We start from the raw sequence: 21,160 nt of genomic DNA on the forward strand, positions 1-21,160 counted from the left end.
GTCGTAGGCGAAACGTAACAGACCGCCCCGCCGGGGGAAGGAGATCCCGATGGTCAGGGGACTGCATCCGCTGTCCGGAGGGATGTCGCTCGATGATGCTCATAACCGAAGTCGGGCGTCCGTCGGCGTTCCTTGAGCGCAGCGCACAGAGAAGGCCTCGTTCTCTCGTTCAGGTTCACACAAGACACTGCAAAGTGACTTCGGGAGAGTTGACATTTTTGTTCTCGTTCCCCGGCAAGCGTTAGAACTACGCCGAAACTCAACCGCTCAGTCAGCAAGCACGAAACAACCCTCACTAAGCCCTGCCAGGCTCTTTCCCCTTTTATACTACTGCCTAGTTCCTTACAGTAGTCTCGCAGCACCCAGAACACGTCCACAAATTGGAAAATTGCACTAGAAAGCACGTCATCACTTTGAAACACTACACAAAAGCAATATGTTAAAAATCCTGCCTCAGGAAGAAAAACATCAGTAACAAATAACTTTGAGGCTGATTCTTACGTTAGGGGCTTCGACTTAAGCCATCGGCGTTACCGTTGAGACTCCCCTTTTTGTAACGCACCTCAAAGGAATGTTGTTGCAAAGCGAGGCTCCAGCGCAGGACGCGGCCATTTGTGGAAGAGATGGTCTGCAGCCATTGGAGAGGGCAGTGATCCGTCTCGAAGCATGCGAAGCGGAGATTGCAGCGAGCGACCGTACACTAGCTCAGCTGGCGAAAACCCCGTAGCCGCATGCGGCGCGGTCTTTAATGCAAACATCACCCCAGGCAGACACAGCTCCCAGTCAGTTTGTTGTGCAAACCACAATTCTCTCAACACGCGCTTCATGACGGAGTGGAGCTTCTCAACGGAATTCGACTGTGGGTGGTACACTGAGCTGTCTAACAGCTTTACCCCACACCTTTCGAGAAAGGCTGTCGTCAAAGGGCTAGCAAACACTGTGTCCTGATCTGACTGGATTTCCGCAGGAAAACCAACTCGCGCAAATATGGACAGTAGTGCATTGACTATCTCAACTGAGCTGAGCTCTTTAAGCGGCACTGCTTCAGGGAACTTTGTCGCTGGGCAGATCACAGTCAAAATGTGTCTGTACTCCGTGGCTGTTACCGGCAGAGGTCCCACTGTATCAATAACGAGCCGTCTAAAAGGCTCCGTAATGATAGGTACCAACTTCAACGGCGCCCTCGATTTGTCCCCTGGTTTGCCCACCCGCTGACAGGTGTCGCATGTCTTCACAAAGTTGTCTGCGTCCCGAAAACACCCTGGCCAATAGTACTCTTGCAAGAGACGGTCCTTAGTTTTCTTAACTCCTAGGTGTCCGGACCACGAACCCCCATGCGACAAGCGCAACAGATCCTGACGGTAGCACTGAGGCACGATCAGCTGATCGAACTCCACTCCCCTGCGGTCTAGATACTTCCGGTACAGGACCCCACCTCTTTCCACAAAGCGAGCATTTTTCTTGGCGATACCTTCCTTGACAATGCAGCGTATGTTTTCTAGGCTGCCATCCTTCTTTTGCTCGGCTATCAAAGCCGCCCGGCTGACTTTTAGCAACCTATTAAGTCCGTCTGACGTAGGCGCGATGAGCAAATCTGCAGATAGCTCTTCTAACTTTCCCGTGTCGGGCATTTCCTCTCCAGTATCTGGTGCCTTTAAAGCTACAGGCTCAATTTTATTCAGTTCGGGCGTGCTCTGAATATCAGCTTGCTGCGCCTCTGACCCTTTCTCATTGTTCGACAACGTCGGCCCCGCAACTACCGCCTTTGCAGCGAGCTCCCGAACCTTCGATCTGTTCAAGGCCTGAACGCTAGCCTCACCAAACAAAAGCCCCTTCTCGCGCAGGAGGTGATCGGACCTGTTCGAAAACAGGTACGGGTACTCGGGGGGGCAGCATAGATGACACTGCGGCCTCCGTCTCAAGTGCTCCGAAAGGTCCTTCAATAAGCACATTTGCTACGGGCAGACACATGCTATGAGCTTCCACGGCTTGCTTGATCCATGCGCACTCGCCCGTGAACATATCGGGTTCTACGTAAGAGGGGTGAACTACATCCATTGTAGCTGCGGAATCGCGAAGCACTCGGCACTCTTTCCCGTTCACGAGGAGGTCTCGCATGTAACGCTCGAGAAGCTTCATGTTCTCGTCAGTGCTGCATAATGACAAAAACACGACTTTTGTTTTTGTTTCCGGACACTGCGCCGAAAAGTGACCCGGCTTCTGGCACATATAACACACGCGGACTTGCCTCGTCTCGAACCGCTTTCTGCGTTCGGCTTCGGCTGCCGCCGTCTTCTTACGTTCGGTCGGACTGCTTTCACTCGCATCCGCACTACGTGTGTCCCCCCTTGCTCTCATGGGTGTGAACTTCGGCCTCTCAAACTTGGAGCCAAGTTCACCCTTTTGACCGTCCTTAGCTCCGCGAGCCCGACGCGTCACAAACTCCTCGGCTAGCTCGGCGGCTTTAGCCACCGTACTAACGTCTGGCCTATCCAAGACCCAGTACCGCACGTTCTCAGGTAACCGACTATAGAACTGTTCCAGCCCGAAACACTGCAGAGCTTTCTCGTGGTCACCAAACGCTTTCTCTTCTTTGAGCCACTCCTGCATGTTTGGCATAAGCCTGTAGGCAAACTCTGTATATGACTCACTTCTGCCTTTCTCATTTTCCCGAAACTTCCGACGGAAAGCCTCCGCTGACAGCCTGTACTTTTTTAGCAGACTCGATTTCACTTGGTCGAAATCCTCTGCCTCCTCTCTCTTCAAGCGAGCGACTACGTCGGCCGCCTCGCCGGGTAACAAAGTGAGCAAGCGCTGTGGCCACGTTTCCCGAGAGAACCCCTGCTTCTCGCACGTTCGCTCAAAGTTAACCAGGAACAAACCAATGTCCAAGCTTAAACGGCCGCATCAGGTCAGTCATTTTGAACAATACTCGTTCTCCTGCACCATGTGTCTGACTTCCATTACGAGCGCGTTCCATCTCTACCTCGAGACGCTTCATTTCCAAAGCGTGTTGACGGTCGCGCTCTTCCTTTTCTTTCTCTTTTTGTTCTTTTCGTTCGCGCTCATCTTTCTCTTTCTGTTCTTTAAGTTCGCGCTCCTGTTTCTCTTTTTGCTCTTTTCGTTCGCGCTCCTGTCTTTTTGCCGTCTCCCTCTCCTCAATGGTCTCAAGGCATTCCGACAGCTCGTCATCCTCAGCTTCTAACTCAAGAATAGCCCTTAGCAGTTCTGGTTTTCTGAGTTTGTCTGAGACATCCAGACCCAACTCTCTTGCAAGCTCCAGCAATTTCGGTTTGCGCAACGACTTCAAATCCATGGCTGCTCTGAATGCTGCTTTCTCTACTGCCTACTATTGTCTTGCCGCAAACTAACCCGGCAGCAACGACAACCACAATTACCAGCTCTGTTTCTGACACTAACAAAAGCCTGGCAAAACTCAGAAGAAGAAAGTCCCGCACTCACCAAACCTCGCAGCCAAGAATTCAGCGCAGTCGTTCCGCTGCAGGCAACCAGTCATCACACAGGGCTCGTTGCACTGCTCCCGGATCGTCGTTGTGCTGCTCAGCATACAGTCAACTGCATATCTTCGCTGCTGGCCTCCGTTGTCGCGATCTCACCGCTGGCAGACAGTTGTTGGAATCTCAGCGCTGACGCCCGTTGTTGCAATCGGACCGCTGGCACGAGTTGTTGCAACTGGGTCGCAAGCCCCAAGGGTAGCGTTGGCCTGGCGGCCTGGGGCACAACTGGAAGCATCCGAAGGTCCTGGCAGAGCATGAGTCGACTGCTAACAGAACAACTTGTTTATTCTAGCATCGCAAAAGAGCGGGCGGTCAGGTCGACCGAAGTGGAGAGACGGGAGAGCACGCTTCTCGACGGAAGAATTCGGAGCCTCCCTCTTGGCGCACGGGGGCAGCTGCTCTTACACTCTCGGAGTTGAGGGCAAGAGGGAACGTCTCGGGATGAGGCCACGTGACTGCGGGGCACGGACACGCTGAGAGACACGTTGGGACGAGTGTAGTCACGCATCCGCCGGGCCGGCGCCGGTCAGACCTCCTCGCTTCACACTTGGGGAGCTCCTCTCCCCGGCTGCCGCGCTTTGACAAGCGTGGGCACCAACATGCACACACACACACACGCACACTTGAAGACACGTGGCATTGAAACACGCCTGGACGCGCTTGGCGGGGAGGCGTATCGGCGGCGCTCAACGGGCCAAAATGTCCGCCGCTTTGAACGAAGCCCCGGCGTCCGTTGCATCCGCGCCGGCTATACCGCGCGTCGTAGGCGAAACGTAACAGGCGGTTCTGGTCGTCCGAGGTGAATCGGCGGGCAAGCTGGCGACATTCCTCTGCTTGTCTGGCGGCTTCCGAGATCGGCAGGCATTCGGATGGGTCTGGCCGGTAGGGCAGAATGGTGTCGATGGTGTGCGAAGGATGACGGCCGTAAAGAAGGTAAAAGGGTGAGAATCCGGTAGTGGCCTGAGTCGCGGTGTTGTAGGCGTAGGTGACAAACGGAAGAACTAGGTCCCAATTAGAGTGATCAGGTGAGACATACATGGCGAGCATGTCATCTTTTTTTGATTGAATGACTGTATACTTCAATGTTTTGAACTTTACTTGCTTTAATTTATGCATCAAAATTATAGATTTATTAATTTATTACCTGAACACCTATGTAAAGTCTGCCCGACTCTTGGCCAATCCCCGTGAGTGGGTATGCGCCAAACACATCAAGGTCGTCGTCATCATCATCATCATCATCCGGCATATATGCTCGACGATGGCAGCCACGATATCAACGCAGTCACCTGATAGGAGGAATAAACGTTTATTGTGGGAAACAGCGAGAAAGTGTTCTCTCTTCGCCCTAGGTGGGCGGCTCCCTTAGTCCAGAAAGTCATTGGCTAATGCCGCAGCCCGGGCCCGTTCCACCAGACTTCGCTGATCTTCCAGGCTCTGTGTGTTTAACATTGCCTCTCACGTTTCTTCGATCGCTTGTAACGGTTCTGCGGCATCATCTTCACTGTTTTTCTCGCGGTGTGGGCACACCAACCCCATGTGTTGGAGAGTGTCTGGTACATCAAAATATCGGCATAGGTATGAGAATTTGGTGGGGTGCATCCCGTGGATAATTGCATGGACATACGCATTCGTTTGTAGTCTGCGGAGGGCGGTGGCTTCTTCATTGCTTAATTTTGGATGTGGTAGAGGATGTTGTCTTCTTTCCAGTCGGTAATGTTGCAATGTTACGGCGTAGTTGATGGGAATGTCCTCCACCCTTGTCGCTTTCCGGAGACCATGCGGCAGGACATCCCGGCTGGTATGCTCTCGGGCAACAGCAAGTGCTGCTTCGTTTCCTGCCAGGTGTTCATGGCCTGGGGTCCATGCGACGTAGGTTTCGGGTAGTTCTTGGCGTCATGTTATTTCCTTTATAATCTTCACTGCTGCGGCAGAAATTCGGCCTTTTCGTAGATTTCTACACACCGTTTGCGAGTCGCTCAAGATGATTGCTGTGTCTTTGCATGTGGCGATGCCAAGGACGATGGCGACTTCCTCCGCCGTTTCTGGATTTCTGGCCGGTATGGTGGCAGCGACTAGCTCATTCCCTTGGTTGTTGGTCACGGTAATTGCGTATGCTCTTCTACCTGGGTATTTTGTCGCATTTGTAAATGTCGTGTTGGGGTTCTTTGAGTATTTCTTGCTGAGCGCTCTAACTCTTGCCTGTCTTCTGTCTTTGTGGTATGTTGTATGCATGTTGCGAGGTATTGGAGCGACTGAGATAGAGTCACCAAGAAGTGGCGGCAATCGGGCTTTCGTGTCTGAGTCTGCTATGAAGTTTTCGCTGTATGCGAATTTGCGAAGTACTGCTCTGCCTGTTTGAGTCAGCTTGAGTCAGTGTTGGCCCTTCACTGTCCTCCTTTCTTCTGTCCGTTTTCAAGAAATGTATTTTGCGCCACAAAGTATACCTAGGAGAGTCAGCTCAAGGCGTTCCAGCTGGCTTGCTATAGCTGCGCGCTTCACTCATTTCTTCCCAGGTGTTATGGAGGCCAAGTGTATATATATATATATATATATATATATATATATATATATATATATATATATATATATATATATATATATATATACGGATGATTTACCGTAGGGCACGTGGTGTAAGAAACGTATCACACAGATGGATTTCCTTTGTGTTTGTGCGCGAGTGTGAATGTGTACGCTTCTGTGCGAGTGCATGCGAGTGTGTGTATACCCACATATGTGTGCGAGGAGCAGGAGGGTGAGGGTAAGTATAGCGGTGATTGCACGTGCCCGCTACACATACGCACGCGAACGAGTGAGCGAACGCGCTTGCCAGCGATGCTTGTTGCCAATGTTTGAACTCGTTTGCCAGCGACACCTAAAGCAAGTGCTTCGTCATAAATGTTCATTCAACTCACAGTACAAATCCCGCCCCAACCGCGCATGAACTAACTGCAACATGCCTGCAATTTTCAACATACCTGGCCTGTTCGGGTGTGCCGTAGACTGCAGTAAGGAACTCCCAGTAATCCATGATTGTGTTGTTCGGCATGCACAGCGTCTTCCTCTGCACGAATCTTAATTACTCCCGTGCCCAAATCCGAGCGCACAAGAGCGCTCGGCTAACTAGAATTTACGGTCCTCCGAACTGCCACTTGGCGCGGGGTGCTTAGTATTAATTTGGAACGAAGAAGTCACGGTCTGGCGCGTTGCCTAATTCTAAACTGCGCTGGTTTTGGGCTAATTAGTTTTTCTTGCCGTTTCCCACCTGACTCCTTTAGCTGTAAGGACAGTGAAAGGAACAAAACAGTTCCTTCGAAGAGAACACTTGCGTCTGAAGTTAAACTGGTGGGTCTATGTTAGTATGTTTCAACAAAATTCCGATTATAATCTGAACACCACCTGATTCAACGGGCCAGGTTTGTCCGTTGGTTTCCGGAATGCAACCGAGTGCGGGGAAAATAATTCTATAGCGATGATCCTGCCACTTCAAATCTAATTAATCTTCCCCAGATAATACTGAGTGGTATGTATCATCATCTTACAGAAAATGACTGTAAGCCTGTTTATTCAAATCAAAAAAGAGATACAATCGAGGCAATATATAACGTATATAGCCAATTCACTCTTCCGAGCCTGTTGCTTCTGCGCGTCAAATGTTTCGGTCCAACTTCATTTGCGGTTGAGGTATTCGCTAGGCATTTCTAGGTCGGCCGAACTAGAATTCAGCTATAGAATGCGCTAGATTGCGCGTTAGGCTATCCTACTTCTTCCCTCCTTTTTCACCCCTTCCTGTTTTCCTAAAATGCAACAATGCCTCTTCATTGCTGATAAACTAACCGCATCTTTCCTTCTTTATTATATATACATATATATGTGATGAGCGAAAGAAAACGACGCCGACGACAACGAAGCGAGCACGGGTTCTTTCGTCATTGGACCACGCATTCGCGTGATCTCACCAAATCAGCGGTGGCCCTGTGTTATTCCAAAGATGCGCCGTGCCACGATTGGGCCATGATTGGGCGAGCGCGGGGCAAAATGCTTCGTGGCGAGACAAGCGTCCAGTCGGCGAGAGACGGAAGACGGTCGAAGTGTCGGACGCCGGCGATCAAGCCTCCGGGGAACGCGGCCATCCGTGGAGCTGCCGCCCGACCGTTGGCCAAGGCGTGCGCCAGCACGAGTACTGCAGCTCGGAGCGTGGCTTGGCCTGCTGTGTAACCCCTTGCCGCGAGCATTGCGGATCGCTGGCAAGGCGTCTCCTTGGTCGGCTGTTCAGCGGAGCACAGACCTGCCGGTCCCGACGTGGGATTAGTCGGGTTCGCGATGAGTTCGCGTCCTCGCCGGACCTGCAATAAAGTTTCTTCACTCTCACTCACCGTTCGTGGCCTGGCTAATGGCCGCATCCGCGCCGAGCACTGCGGCTCGCGCGCAGGCTGTCCGCTGGGCTGGATAACCATTCGTGCAACGAGCACTGCGGCTCCGATGCAGGCTGACTACTGAGCAGTCGTCCTTCGTTTATGGAGAGCAATATTCGTCCTGTCCAACATCGAAGCGTCTTCTATGTCGTCACGTCGTCGCCCCTCATTACGGCACCCTCACTTCAGCAACCTCTCGTCTCCTGTCTACTGTAAAGCCCCTCCATCCACGCGCCATCGCCGACCAGGCGTGGATGGAGGGGCCTTAGTCTAGTGTACCGTGAGCTGCTTTTAATGGTAAATTTGTTTCTCGGACAGACGGCAGCCATAGAACTTCTAGCCTAGTTATGTCATGTGCCTTAACATCTTTTGTGATTGTAGTTCGGTTTTTGTAGTTTTCATAAATTTATTTTGTGTTTTCATCATGCGTTCGACTACTTTTCTTGTGTCCTTTCCTCATTGCGCGGCCCGACAACCAAGCCGTAACTTTCTTTAGAATGATCTGTGGTTTTTTTCCTTCAACTATGTACCAACTGGCCCGGATTTCGACCCTTCTTGTGTGTGTGCGTGCGTGCGTGCGTGCGTGCGTGTGCGTGTGCGTGTGTGTGTGTGTGTGTGTGTGTGTGTGTGTGTGTGTGTGTGTGTGTGTGTGTGTGTGTGTGTGTGTGTGTGTGTGTGTGTGGGTGTGTGTGTGCGCGTGTGCGCGCGCGCGCGTGTGCGTGTGCGTGTGAGAGAGAGAGAGAGAGAGAGAGAGAACCGAGAGGCCCGATTCTATTAGTCATATCATGACGGCACCGCGGTAGCTCCATTGATAAGAGCAACGCACGCGTAATGCGAAGACATATGGGTATTTCTCCACTGCGGCCAGTTGCTTATTCATTCACGTTCATTTCCATTCATTTATCATTTTTTCTTTAATCAAATGATGAGTACAAGTAATTTCCTCTATGCTTTCCTTCGTGTCCTTGTTTGTTGGCTTCTTATAATACCACTATTTATTTATTTATTTATTTATTTATTTATTTACTTATTTATTTATTTATTTGTGTATTTATTTAATAATAATAATAACTTCTTTATTTCCATCAGTGATGGAGGAGACTGCGGGTAAAGTCGGTTTAGAGTCAAGCGACTTGACTAGAGCCCGCAGCCTCCTTTACAAGGCAAACAGCGATTGAACATTTATTTATTTATTTATTTATTTATTTATTTATTTATTTATTTATTTATTTATTTATTTATATCTTGCCACCTGTAGTAGCGGGCGGTGTGCAAAAGAACTGGCATGGCAGGCGTGGACAAGAACATGTTGACGAGAAAACAACTTCCCGCCCGGCGTATCCTCAGTCGCCTCAAACCATGCCTTTCTGAAGGCGCTTTTCCCCCGGGGGTGACGTTACAGTCTGTGTTCATGAAAGAAGAGGACATGGACAGTGGCCCCGCATGACTCAGCCATTAGAGTGTTTTAGTTGAGCGTCTTTACGGTACGCTCCGCTCCGAGATACGTTTAACGTAGTGGAGCGGTTGGATGGATGGATGGATGGATGGATGGATGGATGGATGGATGGATGGATGGATGGATGGATGGATGGATGGATGGATGGATGGATGGATGGATGGATGGATGGATATTATGAGCGTCCCCTTTGGAACGGGGCGGTGGGTTGCGCCACCAAGCTCTTGCTACTATACTGCCTAATATCCTACCTAGGTTAAACAATGAAAAAAAAAAAAAAACACTATGAACTACCACGCCCAAATTTTCTGATCCCCTATTGCGAACTGTGCTTTTGTACGTGTACGTCTTTTGTCGTTTCCCTACTTTTCTTCCATCAATCCTCCAGTCGCCTCTTACTAATGTCTATTGCGGACATGTTTGCTTTACCACTGCTCCCTCTGAACCCAAGGGCTTCAAGGAGGCCAGTGGTGCCTAAATCGACCGCTGGGTAGACGTCTTCACATTCTAAGAAAACATGCTCCGTAGTTTCCCTAGCTTTACCGCAGTAAGCATATGCTTCTTCTTCCTTCTTATATCTCGCTTTATAGATGTGTGTTCTAAGGCATCCCGATCTCGCTTCGAAAAGTAATGAGCTTCCCTTTGAGTTATCATAGATGGTTTCTTTCCTGATTTCGTTTTTTCCTCTTAAGTAGTTACTCATGGCAGGTTTCTTTTCCATTGCCGCCACCCATGAGATTAATTCAGCCTCTCTGACTTTCCGTTTGACCTTCTTTGTTGCTGTGTTGTCCACCCTACAGGCCGCATACTTGCTGGTAAGCTTCCTAGTTCTTTTCCTTCACTGTGAATCAATGTTTTTCCTGTACGACGATGAATGGATGGATGGATGTTATGAGCGTCCCCTTTGGAACGGGGCGGTGGGTTGCGCCACCAAGCTCTTGCTACTATGCTGCCTAATATCCTACCTAGGTTAACCAATGAAAAAAGAAAAAAAAGAACACTACGACCTTTCGCAGTTGCAGCGCCCCCTGGCCGAATTCAGGGTAATGAAAGAAAATAAAAACACCTATTGATCACCCTTACACAGGAAAACGTATATATGTATATATATAACTTATTTCTCCATGAAGTATCTAGACGTGCGCTTGTAATGCGTTACCGGTCCATTTTATCCAATGGAAAATAAAGCGCCGTCTTGGGGAACGCCACGTGATAGCCAGCGCGCTTGCTTTTTGCAGCCAATCCAATCCTTTCTGGCGCCAACGCTAGCCAAAGCGCTGCGCAGCACGCCCCACTCAGGCAGCTTCTAAGCGGACCGTGTTCCTCGCTCCGGTAGCCCGCTTACGGCTAAGCGGACGGCGCATGCGCATCCGCGCTTCCGCTCCGCTTAGCTGCTTAGCGAAGCGTAAACACGCTCAACTAAAACACTCTATTAAAAGCCATGTATGTACACCTTCGCTTCTTCCTTCCCGTAGCGTGCGTGTTAATTTGAGCAACTGGGGTTATCTGAGGTGCTCCCAATGCACGGGAATAAACGGGCATTCTTGCATTTCGCCCCCGCCGAAATGCGGCCGCTACTGCCGGCACCCCAAGTCTTCGGGATTAGCAACGCAACGTCACAGCCACTACGTCACCAGCCAGGTGGGACAAAACATTCTCTACGTTGGGAACCCGAAGGCCACCCACGTGTAAGCTGCGTGCATCGTGCGCGCTTTCTAACACCGTGGGCGTGAAGTGAAACCTCCCACGGCTCCTCGGTGCTAATATCAGAGCGCGGCGGTGAAATATGTTCTCCCGCAGCCGCCGTCAGCTCCAGTCCCGTGTAGAGTCACGTTTCCTGAGACGCCGCTCTCCACGTAATCATAAGCAAAACAAACAGAGAGCGGCACGTAGCGGCCCTCTTTCGCCTCGAGGAGCCCGCTTCCCACTGGCAGAGTCTTCCAGGGGCTATGTAACCGTAAGCAACTCAATAAACGTTTCTCTTCCACCCTCTGATCATGCGTTACCGGTCTACAACAGCCTACAGACTGAAAACGCCGACAATCGAGCGCGAACAGGAGCTGAAAGCACATATCCCTGACAGAGGACCCTGTCCCCTATGTATATATAGTTTTGAGTCGATGTACGTCAGCGCGTCTACAGCAGCCATCATGAAAAGCATCACCATATGCAGGAGCAACTTCATTGCGGCAGTCATCCCGTACTTCCAATGGAGTACGGGGTGAATCCATCGGCGCTTCTCTGTCTCTCTCCTTTTTCCAGTTTTCCTGTTTCATGTTCTTCTACTTTGCGCCAGGAACAATATCTTCAGTAAGCCCAACGGAGTGAATTCATACGATTGGAGCAAGCGGAGTAAATGTACTTCATCGGGGAGCACGAAAGCACTCGAAAATGTCGGAGATGAAGACGAAGAGTTACAAATCCCCCATAGTAGGTGTGAGCCGCTCTCGAAGGCAAGCAAGCATAAATGAAGTAGTTCGCGCCCCTCCCATTATCTTTAGACTGTAGCCAGCATTCATATAGGAGGGTCAGTGCCGTCCTTCTATAACCCTTCTCTTTCATCCTTCTTTTTCATCCGTCTTTCTTACATTTACATTTGCTGTTCTTGTGCCTACCATTGCCATTATTATTTATGAAGCCAGGACCATATAACAAAATTGGCTACCGACACTAATAAATCACTTGGTTACGTCAGACGTACCCTTGCGCTGTGCCCTTATCCACAAGAAAACTAGCTTATGAAACTTTTATTCGAAGTAAACTTGAATACGCCTCAGCTATTTGGAGCCCGCACCAAGCTTACTTAATTAATATGTTAGAATCAATACAAAATCGTGCCGCTAGATTCATCACTTCCAGGTACAGCCGTGAAGAAAGTGTCAGTGCGATTAAATCATCTCTAGGACTCGAACCATTGGTGTTGCGTCGGAAAATTGCGAAACTTTGCCTTTTCCAGCGACTTTATTACAACTTCCCCGAACTGCATGGAAGGCTTCTAATCCCACCAACCCGTACATCTCGTCGCCTTTTTAACTCTTGCAGCATCCAGCGCTTGCATGGTTCAACATTTTCCTTTATTCAATCGTTTTTGCCTAGCGCCATTATAGAGTGGAACAATTTACCAGATAGAGTTGTCAATGAGCGCAACCCCATTATCTTCAAGCAGCTGCTTACTGATCACCTTAAACCCTAACCTTATAATGACCGTACTGTGCCTTCATTCTTTTGCGATTGCCGTCTCACACTGTGACTGTTTTGCTGATTTGCTCTTGCATTCTATTCAGTGTGCCTCTTGGCTTTTTTGTTGTTGTTTGTTTGTTTGTTTCAATGCGAATCCACAGGCTGAGTCTTGTAAGAAATTGTAACCATATCTTTGTTTCTATCCTTATCTTCTGTAACCCCCCCTTATGTAATACCCCGACAGGGGTCCTTAAGGAAAATAAATGATGATGATGATAAAGATCATTCATTCATTCATTCATTTATTCATTCATTCATAGCACCATCACGTTCAAAATTATATTCCGTACTTATACAAAAAATTATTACAGTAAAGTAAAGCCGTTGTTATAATTATTAGCTGAAAAGTAATGAAACGGCATGCTATAGTATCACGTACCATATATTGCACACGATATGTTATAGCTCAGCAATTTGCATATAAAAGCAATTCATCATCATCATCATCATCATCATCATCATCTTATTTTATGTCCACTGCAGGACGAAGGCCTCTCCCTGCGATCTTCTATTACCCCTGTCCTGTGCCAACCGATTCCAACTAGCACCCGCAAATTTCCTCATTTCGTCGCACCACCTATAGTCTTCTGCCGTCCTCTACTGCGCTTCCCTTCCCTTGGTACCCATTCTGTCACCCTAATGGTCCAACGGTTATCTAATCTGCGTATTACATGACCTGCCCAGCGCCATTTTTTTCTCTTAATGTCTATTAGAATATCGTCTGTACCCGTTTGCTCTCTTTAGACGTTCGCGTCTGTACCAAACCGCTCTCTTTCTGTCTCTTAAAGTTATGCCTAGCATTCTTCGTTCCATCGCTCTTTGCGCGATCCTTAACTTGTTCTCAAGCATCTTTTCAGTCTCTGCCCCATATGTCAGCACCGGTAAAACGCACTGATTGTATACTTTCCTTTTCAATGATAACGGTAAGCTCCCAGTCAGGAGCTCACGATGTCTGCCGTATGCGATCCAACCCATTTTTATTCTTCTGTGAATTTCCTTCTCATGGTCAGCGTTCCATGTGATTAGTTGACCTAGGTAAGTGTACTCCTTCACAGACTCTATAGAGGCTGACTTGCGATCCTGAACTCTTGTTCCCTTGTACGGTTAGTTATCATTATCTTTCTCTTCTGCATATTAATCTTCAATCCCACACTTACGCTCTGCCTGTTAAGGTCCCCAATCATTTGTTGTAACTCGTCCGCAGTGCGATTCAACAGATGATTCAACGCACCATAACTCATGTCGCGTGTAATATGCAGCTGCTTGGCGACACGCTTCCGTAGACACGCTGAAGTCCGCTTGGCTAATTTTACTAGTGCATTTATTTATGAGCATCTCCTTTGAGACGAGATAGTGGCTGGTACCACTAAGCTCGTTATTTTCATGTTCCTGCCGCGTCTTTTTCCCTACCCTTACAAATCGTGGTTCGTGCCAACAAACCATCGGATCCTAAAGGTATTCCATTGCTCTATAAAACCAACGTTTCTTATCATATATACGTTTTACCCACCCGCCTTCTTTACATCACTAATCTTCCAGCCATTCTTCACTATTCTCACGCCGTAGATTATAACTCCTTTCCTCAGGTATACCAAAATTTAAGGCCTCGCCGGTAAGCTTAACTACGTGCTCATTTACCTCTTGGTGCATACTGCTGCACGCTAACAAGACACGCCCAGTGGTTTCTGTACTATCTCCGCGCGCTACGCATGGATATAGTCATCGGAAAATTGTCTCTCACAACGCCGTGTTTTCAGGCACCCTGATATGGCTTCGATCAGTGAAGCACTGCCCTTGAAATTAACATTTCCCTTTTCGTTTCTGTCTTTTATAGCTGGGGGCTCCCCAGAAAGAAGCGCGCCTTGGGGATTACTCTTGTTAGCTTGAAAAGCACGCTTTCACAGAGAGTTGGCCGCATGGAAACTCAATACCTGTGAATATTCTGATTAAATGAGACATTTAACGAGCTTAGAACTGCTGCATGCCGACGCGAACGATTCGGTCTATAAAGCGGTACGTGATATATCCAACACCATCTACCTTAGAGCGCACATGCATTATGACATGGAGATTTGGTTCTCACCCTGTCACGTCTTCAGGTTATTACCACGTCTATGGCTCGTAAAGGTGCAGTGAACAGTAATTTTTTGCACAGTATAATCGTAAATAATCAGCAGATGCACTCGCAACAGTTTTGCGAATAAAATGAGCAATTTCACATCTTACGTTCAAATACATATATGACGGGGGCTCTCTGGAGATCTTTAACGCAAGCTATTTCCGCATACCAAATCTACCCCTATATTACCAACTTCAGCGGCTGCCTTGCAACATTAAAACTTCATTTGTAATCAACTGTCACGAGTTTCTTCGCCGTGAGGTCTCACGATCGAACAACGCACACGCCAGTGCTCATATGCCTGGCGACTTAAGGACGGGGTGGACACGCGTATCTGAGGTAGGCGCAGCAGTGGGTGACAAGAGATTCGTGCAAGAGGGCTTTCGCGGATTCTCGCTGCGGTCTCACATTTCCGACCAATGCCCGAGAGCAAAACTTCACGTTAAAGGCCCTCCAATCGAGCACGCCTCCGGCCTTCCAAGCGCCCAGCCACTGGTAAGGGATATTAGCGGCCAGTTCTAGGTACGTCATCATAGGGAGCCAGGCGTCTTCCGACGGCAAGTACTTAATAGCCTCGGCAAACTGGTTCGACGAGATGCGCCCACTTAGCGCCGCGTAGAAGAAGTCATCGATGAAGACGGCTCTCTGGACAGGCGTGAATGCGCTGTGGTCCTTGTTGAGCTGCTCTGTTATGAGCGCCATGTCCAGCGGGGTGTACAAGACGCGAAAGTATCCGATGCCGTCACCGTTAACAAGGATCCAGTCCTTCGGAGAGGTGGCGGGAACCTCGAGCATCTGAGACGTATTAGCCATCCAGGCTACAAAACTGGGCTCCTGCTTACCGCCCCTCTGAACAGTCACCGTCATGGGCAAGGCGTGGCGAGAAGGGTAAGAGAAACGGGACAGGTCCCGGAATGTCTCCTGCTGCACTGCCAGAGACGTCGCGTTGGTGCGACGCGCTGTAAGAAGCGGGTAGGCTGGATCTGAAAGCCAAGTCGACAGGTTCTTCAACAGGTCACATGTGGGATCGAGAGTCCTCAACACGTCCTCGCGGCTCGCCGTCTTGTACTGGAAGGTCTTTAGCAATCGGGTGACGCCACTGGTGAAACTCGCGGACGTGACACCGTTTTCGAACATACGCAGTACTCCCACAGACTTCCAGACAATCGTGCTCGCGTACTCCGGCAGCTGTTGAAGAGCGAGAGCGTTCTTGATCGGGGGTTGCGGCTCCCTGTAGGAACTCTTAGAGGTGATTACACGAAGAGCGACGAGCTCATCGATGCCCCACGTCGGAAAGAGAGCTCCCAGCACTCTGAAGCTGTGGTAAACGGAGAATGTCACACTGAGCCAGCGATAGCCGTCGTCCGGAAAAACGACGACGGCGTCCAGCCACATGAACAGTACTTGGCCTACGAGCGAAACGACACAGTTGAATTTATTTTTCATAAACCCTGTAGTCAATGAACAGACCCGCTCCCTAGCCTCGACAATCACTACACACCACTTGGATGACACGAGCTTGCCCACGGTTGTGACAGCAACGATATGAAGCTTCTTGCAAGGAAATACAAATTCCATCTCTTTTTCGCAGACGGTCACAATTCTATCGGCAAGTACCGCGAGGTTTGACAGTCCCGGAGACCAGAAGGTTACCTTGCCTTGAGTGACGCTGCTAAGGTTAGTCACGATCAGCGCCAGTTGGTCCGGCGAGATTCTGATGGTTCTCTGGAAGGCGCACAGCACCCGGTCGCCAATGCCCACGTCGCTGCAACTGCTTTTATCTGCCGACGAGATGGCAACGAACGACTTTGGCCTAACCACGCGTACATCAAAAGTGGCCCTTTGGCTTGACAAATCGAAGCAAGGGAACACCTGGCGAGCGCTCCTAAGCTTGGCGAACGTCCACACTTTCACGATCTTGGACGAGTCGCCAGCGTCCGGATAGCTGTCAACCAGCAGCAAAATATTTTCTCCTTCCTTCTTCATGATACCGCTGAAGCCGATGGTGAGGTTGTAACGGCTTCCGGACAGCAGCATTCTATAGGCCAGCCTCAAATCGAGCAGCCCGGCGTCCTCGTCTGTGAAGAAAGCGACGTGGATGTCGTTTCCGCTGTCATCGCGCAGGACGGCCTTCTTGATGAGCAACTCACTCGAGTGCATGGTGATCAACGACGTGTCGCGTACGCACTCCACCACGAGGTTCACTTCGCCGGTAAAATATTCGTTATGAAAATTCGGCTTGATTTGTAGGTCGTAATGAATCGGACGAACGGGCAAATCTGCGTCCCAGGACAGCATGTCGCCCCGTAGCTTGCCGTGTACCGCCCTGCGACGCACCGGAAAGGCTAATAAAACGATGGTGAGAACGGCCAGCGGCACGACGATGGCGCATGTAGTGCACTTAATCGCGCTCCACACTTTTCCCCTGAGCGTAACCCGCCTATGATCAAATAAACTCGACTGCGATGACTGCGAAGTGTCGGCAGCGGCCATTTCTTCTTCTTCCTGCCGAAAGCTATACGGGCACTCACGTGATGGATTACCCATTCCGCAGAAACAGAAATTCTAGTTAGGAATATAATTCGCAACCATCACCATAAACATCCTTCTTTTTTTCGTTGTTCTTCCACACACAGTTCACGAATTAATTTAGTTCTGGTGCCTCCAGACGTTCTTTAATTTGATGCGCAGGCTCTTTTCCTTCTTTTCCATCCGCCATCCGAACCATGACCGGTGCCCCACTGCTAAGCAATATCCATAACGCTGTGCCCGAGACTTTCTGCGCCCAGTGGCTATTATATCTCAACAGCATGCGTGACTGTTGTTATATCGTGCATATTAAATCAGTACGACAGGAATGGAGACATTACTCATCCTCTGCGTTTATTCCATCCTCTTTTTCCTCTCCCTTGGGCTTCTTCTTGGCCTGACAAGAAATCTTTGTCAAAAGAGCTGCTACCTTACTTTCACGTGCGATCTGAACTCTCTGTTGTTAGCGACATTCTTTGCCGGGGTGACAGGATTGTCGTGCCTTCAGCTTTGACCCGCCGTCTTATGGATCTGGCTCATGAGTCACACCCAGGAATTAGTCGTACCAAAGCTCGTCTTAGGGAGTCATATTGGTGGCCGTGCATGGATAATCACATTGAAGAACTTGTACGCACATGTGTAGCCTGCCAGTCATGTGACAAATCAGCACATACATCTGCAGCCCCAATGCAACCCGTCACTCTTCCTGAGAAAGCCTGGGACAAAGTTGCTATCGACATTGTGGGACCTTTCACGCAAGCTCCAACTGACTGTCGATTTGCCATTACGCTTATTGATTACTACAGCAAGTGGCCAGAGGTGACTTTCGTACGCGATGCGACCACGTCTACAGTGACCAAATTCCTACTTGAACTTTTCAAGAGAAGGATATCCACGTGGTATCGTATCCGATCATGGACCACAATTTTCTTCAGCGAATTTTGAAGATTTTCTCACAGAGCGCGGAATCACCCATTACAACTCTTCAGTGTATTACCCGCAAGCTAACGGTTTAGTGGAAAGATTTAACAGGGTATTAAAGTCCTATATTCAATTAGCCCTGTTAGAACGTCGTGAGATAAGAACAGCGATGTATGATTACCTACAAATATATCGCTGTACGCGTCATGCGACTACTGGTGTTGCACCCGCTATTCTTCATGGACGCCAACCTCGCACCAGACTTGACATTGTGGGATTCCCTGACAAATGTTTCACCAATGACCCTTCAAAGGCACTACAGCAGTTGAGAGAGCGCATCAAGAACAAGCAAATGACGTCGAAGCGCTACACCGATCAAAAACGCGGTGCCAAAGAACCCAACTTCGCCGTTGGTGACTACGTGCGGGTTAAATTACCTGCAGTTCATGGGAAGTTATCTTCACAGTTTTCTGCGCCCAAGAAAATTATTGGAAAGCGCGGACCCGCTTCCTACCTCTTGGAAGATGGGCGGGTGTGGAATGCTTCCAAATTAGCGGCCGTTCACCCTGAAGCTATCAGCAGAATGAAATTAGGTACCACGGCTGTCATGAACTGGTCACCGGCATCCGATCACTCAACTAGTGCGGCTGTAAGCCATCCGTCACAACCTGGCACATCACGCGCAGATAATGCACCCCTGAATCCTGAACCACCTGCTGCAGGGCACACGCAACAAGCTTCAGGTAATTTGCCAAGATGTGAAGAGCGCGTGAGGAGAAGAGCCCGCAACAAGAAGACACCTAAGAAGCTGCACGACTACATCAGGAAGTAACGGACCACATATTTTTTTTTTTTTTTCACGAGGGGATATGTTATATAAGGCGTCGCTGCCTACCGCAGCGCCATGAGAAGGCGCGCGCTTGGAACCGCCCAAGGGAGAGGAAAAAGAGGATGGAATAAACGCAGAGGATGAGTAATGTCTCCATTCCTGTCGTACTGATTTAATATGCACGATATAACAACTGCGTGTGATATGTTTTCTTGTTGTTGTTGTTTTATTATCCCTTACTATATGGTAGGAGCGTAGTGGCGCTTTACAAGCGACCAGTTTTTCAAACAGTCGGCTTAGAAACCAACCATCCCATTCTATTATTTTTTGAACGACGACGACAGCAACAATAGGACCCGTATTCACAAAAAGTTATTACACTCGAACAATTCACAAGGGCGGGGGTTGTCTCTACGACGGCAAACGAAGGTATAGCAAATGAAGTTGCCTTGCGGAAACTTAGATCTTGCTCAATGCAACCGATAGTGATATTATCGGACTGCACAGCAACACTCCAGCTACTCCAGAGATGATTTCCGCAGCACATTTGACTAAATCAGTCTTTACGCACAATCAAGCATCTACGCTGTTTAATATTTTACCTGGATATTTTACCAGTGGCTTCCATCGCACAATCCGCGTGTCTGGAAATGGAAATGCAGACGGTCTTGCGCGAAAAGCACTATAACGTACAGACCGACGGTGAGAGTACCAGAAAGCATCCAACGTGTATCAATGACGATCATTGTTAACCACTTTCACTCCTTCGTATCCCTACCATATCAATCCCGCGCGAACAAGGGACTTTGCTGATTGGCAGCCTGCTTATTACATCGTATTCGTACCCAGACAGCGAGAACAGCAGCGTGGCGACAAAATTGAACGAGAAAACCAGTCAAAAACACAAAGGACAAGATGAGATGTTCACACCACAACGACTGGACTATCAACTGAGGTTTATTAGAACCGGTGTAGTCCCAGCAAGGCCAGTATGTACAAGTATCGTTCAAGTATGTACCAACTGGCCCAGATTTCAACCCTTCTGGCGACAAAAGATAGGACTGTCGCCCTCACCAGCGTGTCGTTCTGCCACGCTCATGTTGTTATAGAACATTGCGCTAGAATGCCCAGAATTTGTGGAAGAGCGCAAGAATACATGACGGACTGAAAGATAAAAGTCTCACCTTGGAGGAATTGACCTTCCCTCAAGACCACTGGATTTTAAGGAGAGAGGCGTTTCGCTCCCGCCTCCCCTCCCTCCCTGAAGATTTTTTAGACTGCTCTATTCAACGAATGATGAAGTTTAGAAACTTTGCCAATCGAGTAATGCAGTTGATATCCCATGGTATACGTAGTAAACTGTGTGCTGCGATGAACTGCGTGTTCATATGCATGTTTATCTCCTCATGCACGGTAAAAGGAGACGCTCGGGTGGAGCAATTTCCAGCATGCCTTTGCAAAGCTAGAATGTTGTTGTTGTTGTTGTTGTTGTTGTTGTTGTTGTTGTTGTTGTTGTTGTTGTTGTTGTTGTTGTTGTTGTTGTTGAATGACCTGGCGACACCAAAGTTGACATTTTCAAATTCCCGAGTTTTCCAGGTTTTCCCTACGTGCCTTTGCAATATTCCCTGAGTGACAGAACGTTGTTTTATGTCAAGACGGCCGGACACCATGTCGCCCGACGCTGTCACTATCTACTAAGCATGCTAAAAAAATAAAAATACGACTTAGTCCAGTTTGAATAGTAAGAAGTAGCGTTCATTTTATTCAAAAAGAAATCAGAAGCGAGGGTTTAGTAAAATGCACAGCGAATAAAATATATATGTAAAAACATGGCAAAATTTATAACAAATCCAGTCGTACATTCTCAAATACGAATGAAGAGGAGATGCATGAAGCAACAAATATTTTCGAAGATGAGCTATTTCTGTAAACTTATAGCAAGCTGATTGGTATGAGGCCCGAACTTCGCCACAAGTGAAATTCTCTCTCAGCAGCTAGAAAGTCAACCTCAACTGTCCTGACCTACTCTCAACCAGCGCACAACGCCTCAGTGTTGCGTTTCACTGCTTTAAATTGTTTATTTTGGTTTGGATGAGGGACACCAGCATCTCGGCCTCAGCCAACAATTTG

The 21,160-nt window shown here is 48.8% G+C and overlaps 1 protein-coding gene across 1 annotated transcript; it reads right to left on the reverse strand.

The window, feature by feature from the left end:
- Window positions 1–15,060: 15,060 nt before the first annotated feature.
- Window positions 15,061–20,603, reverse strand: LOC126542848 (aminopeptidase Q-like). Its single transcript, XM_072286111.1, has 2 exons — window positions 20,494–20,603; window positions 15,061–17,266 (listed from the first exon to the last, which is right to left on the reverse strand). Exons 1-2 carry the CDS (start codon window positions 20,601–20,603, stop codon window positions 15,061–15,063), a joined length of 2,316 nt encoding a protein of 771 aa, XP_072142212.1.
- Between the last annotated feature and the right edge of the window lie 557 nt (window positions 20,604–21,160).

This window comes from Dermacentor andersoni, chromosome 2 (assembly GCF_023375885.2).
Source record: "Dermacentor andersoni chromosome 2, qqDerAnde1_hic_scaffold, whole genome shotgun sequence".
In the NCBI taxonomy this organism is placed as follows: domain Eukaryota; kingdom Metazoa; phylum Arthropoda; class Arachnida; order Ixodida; family Ixodidae; genus Dermacentor; species Dermacentor andersoni.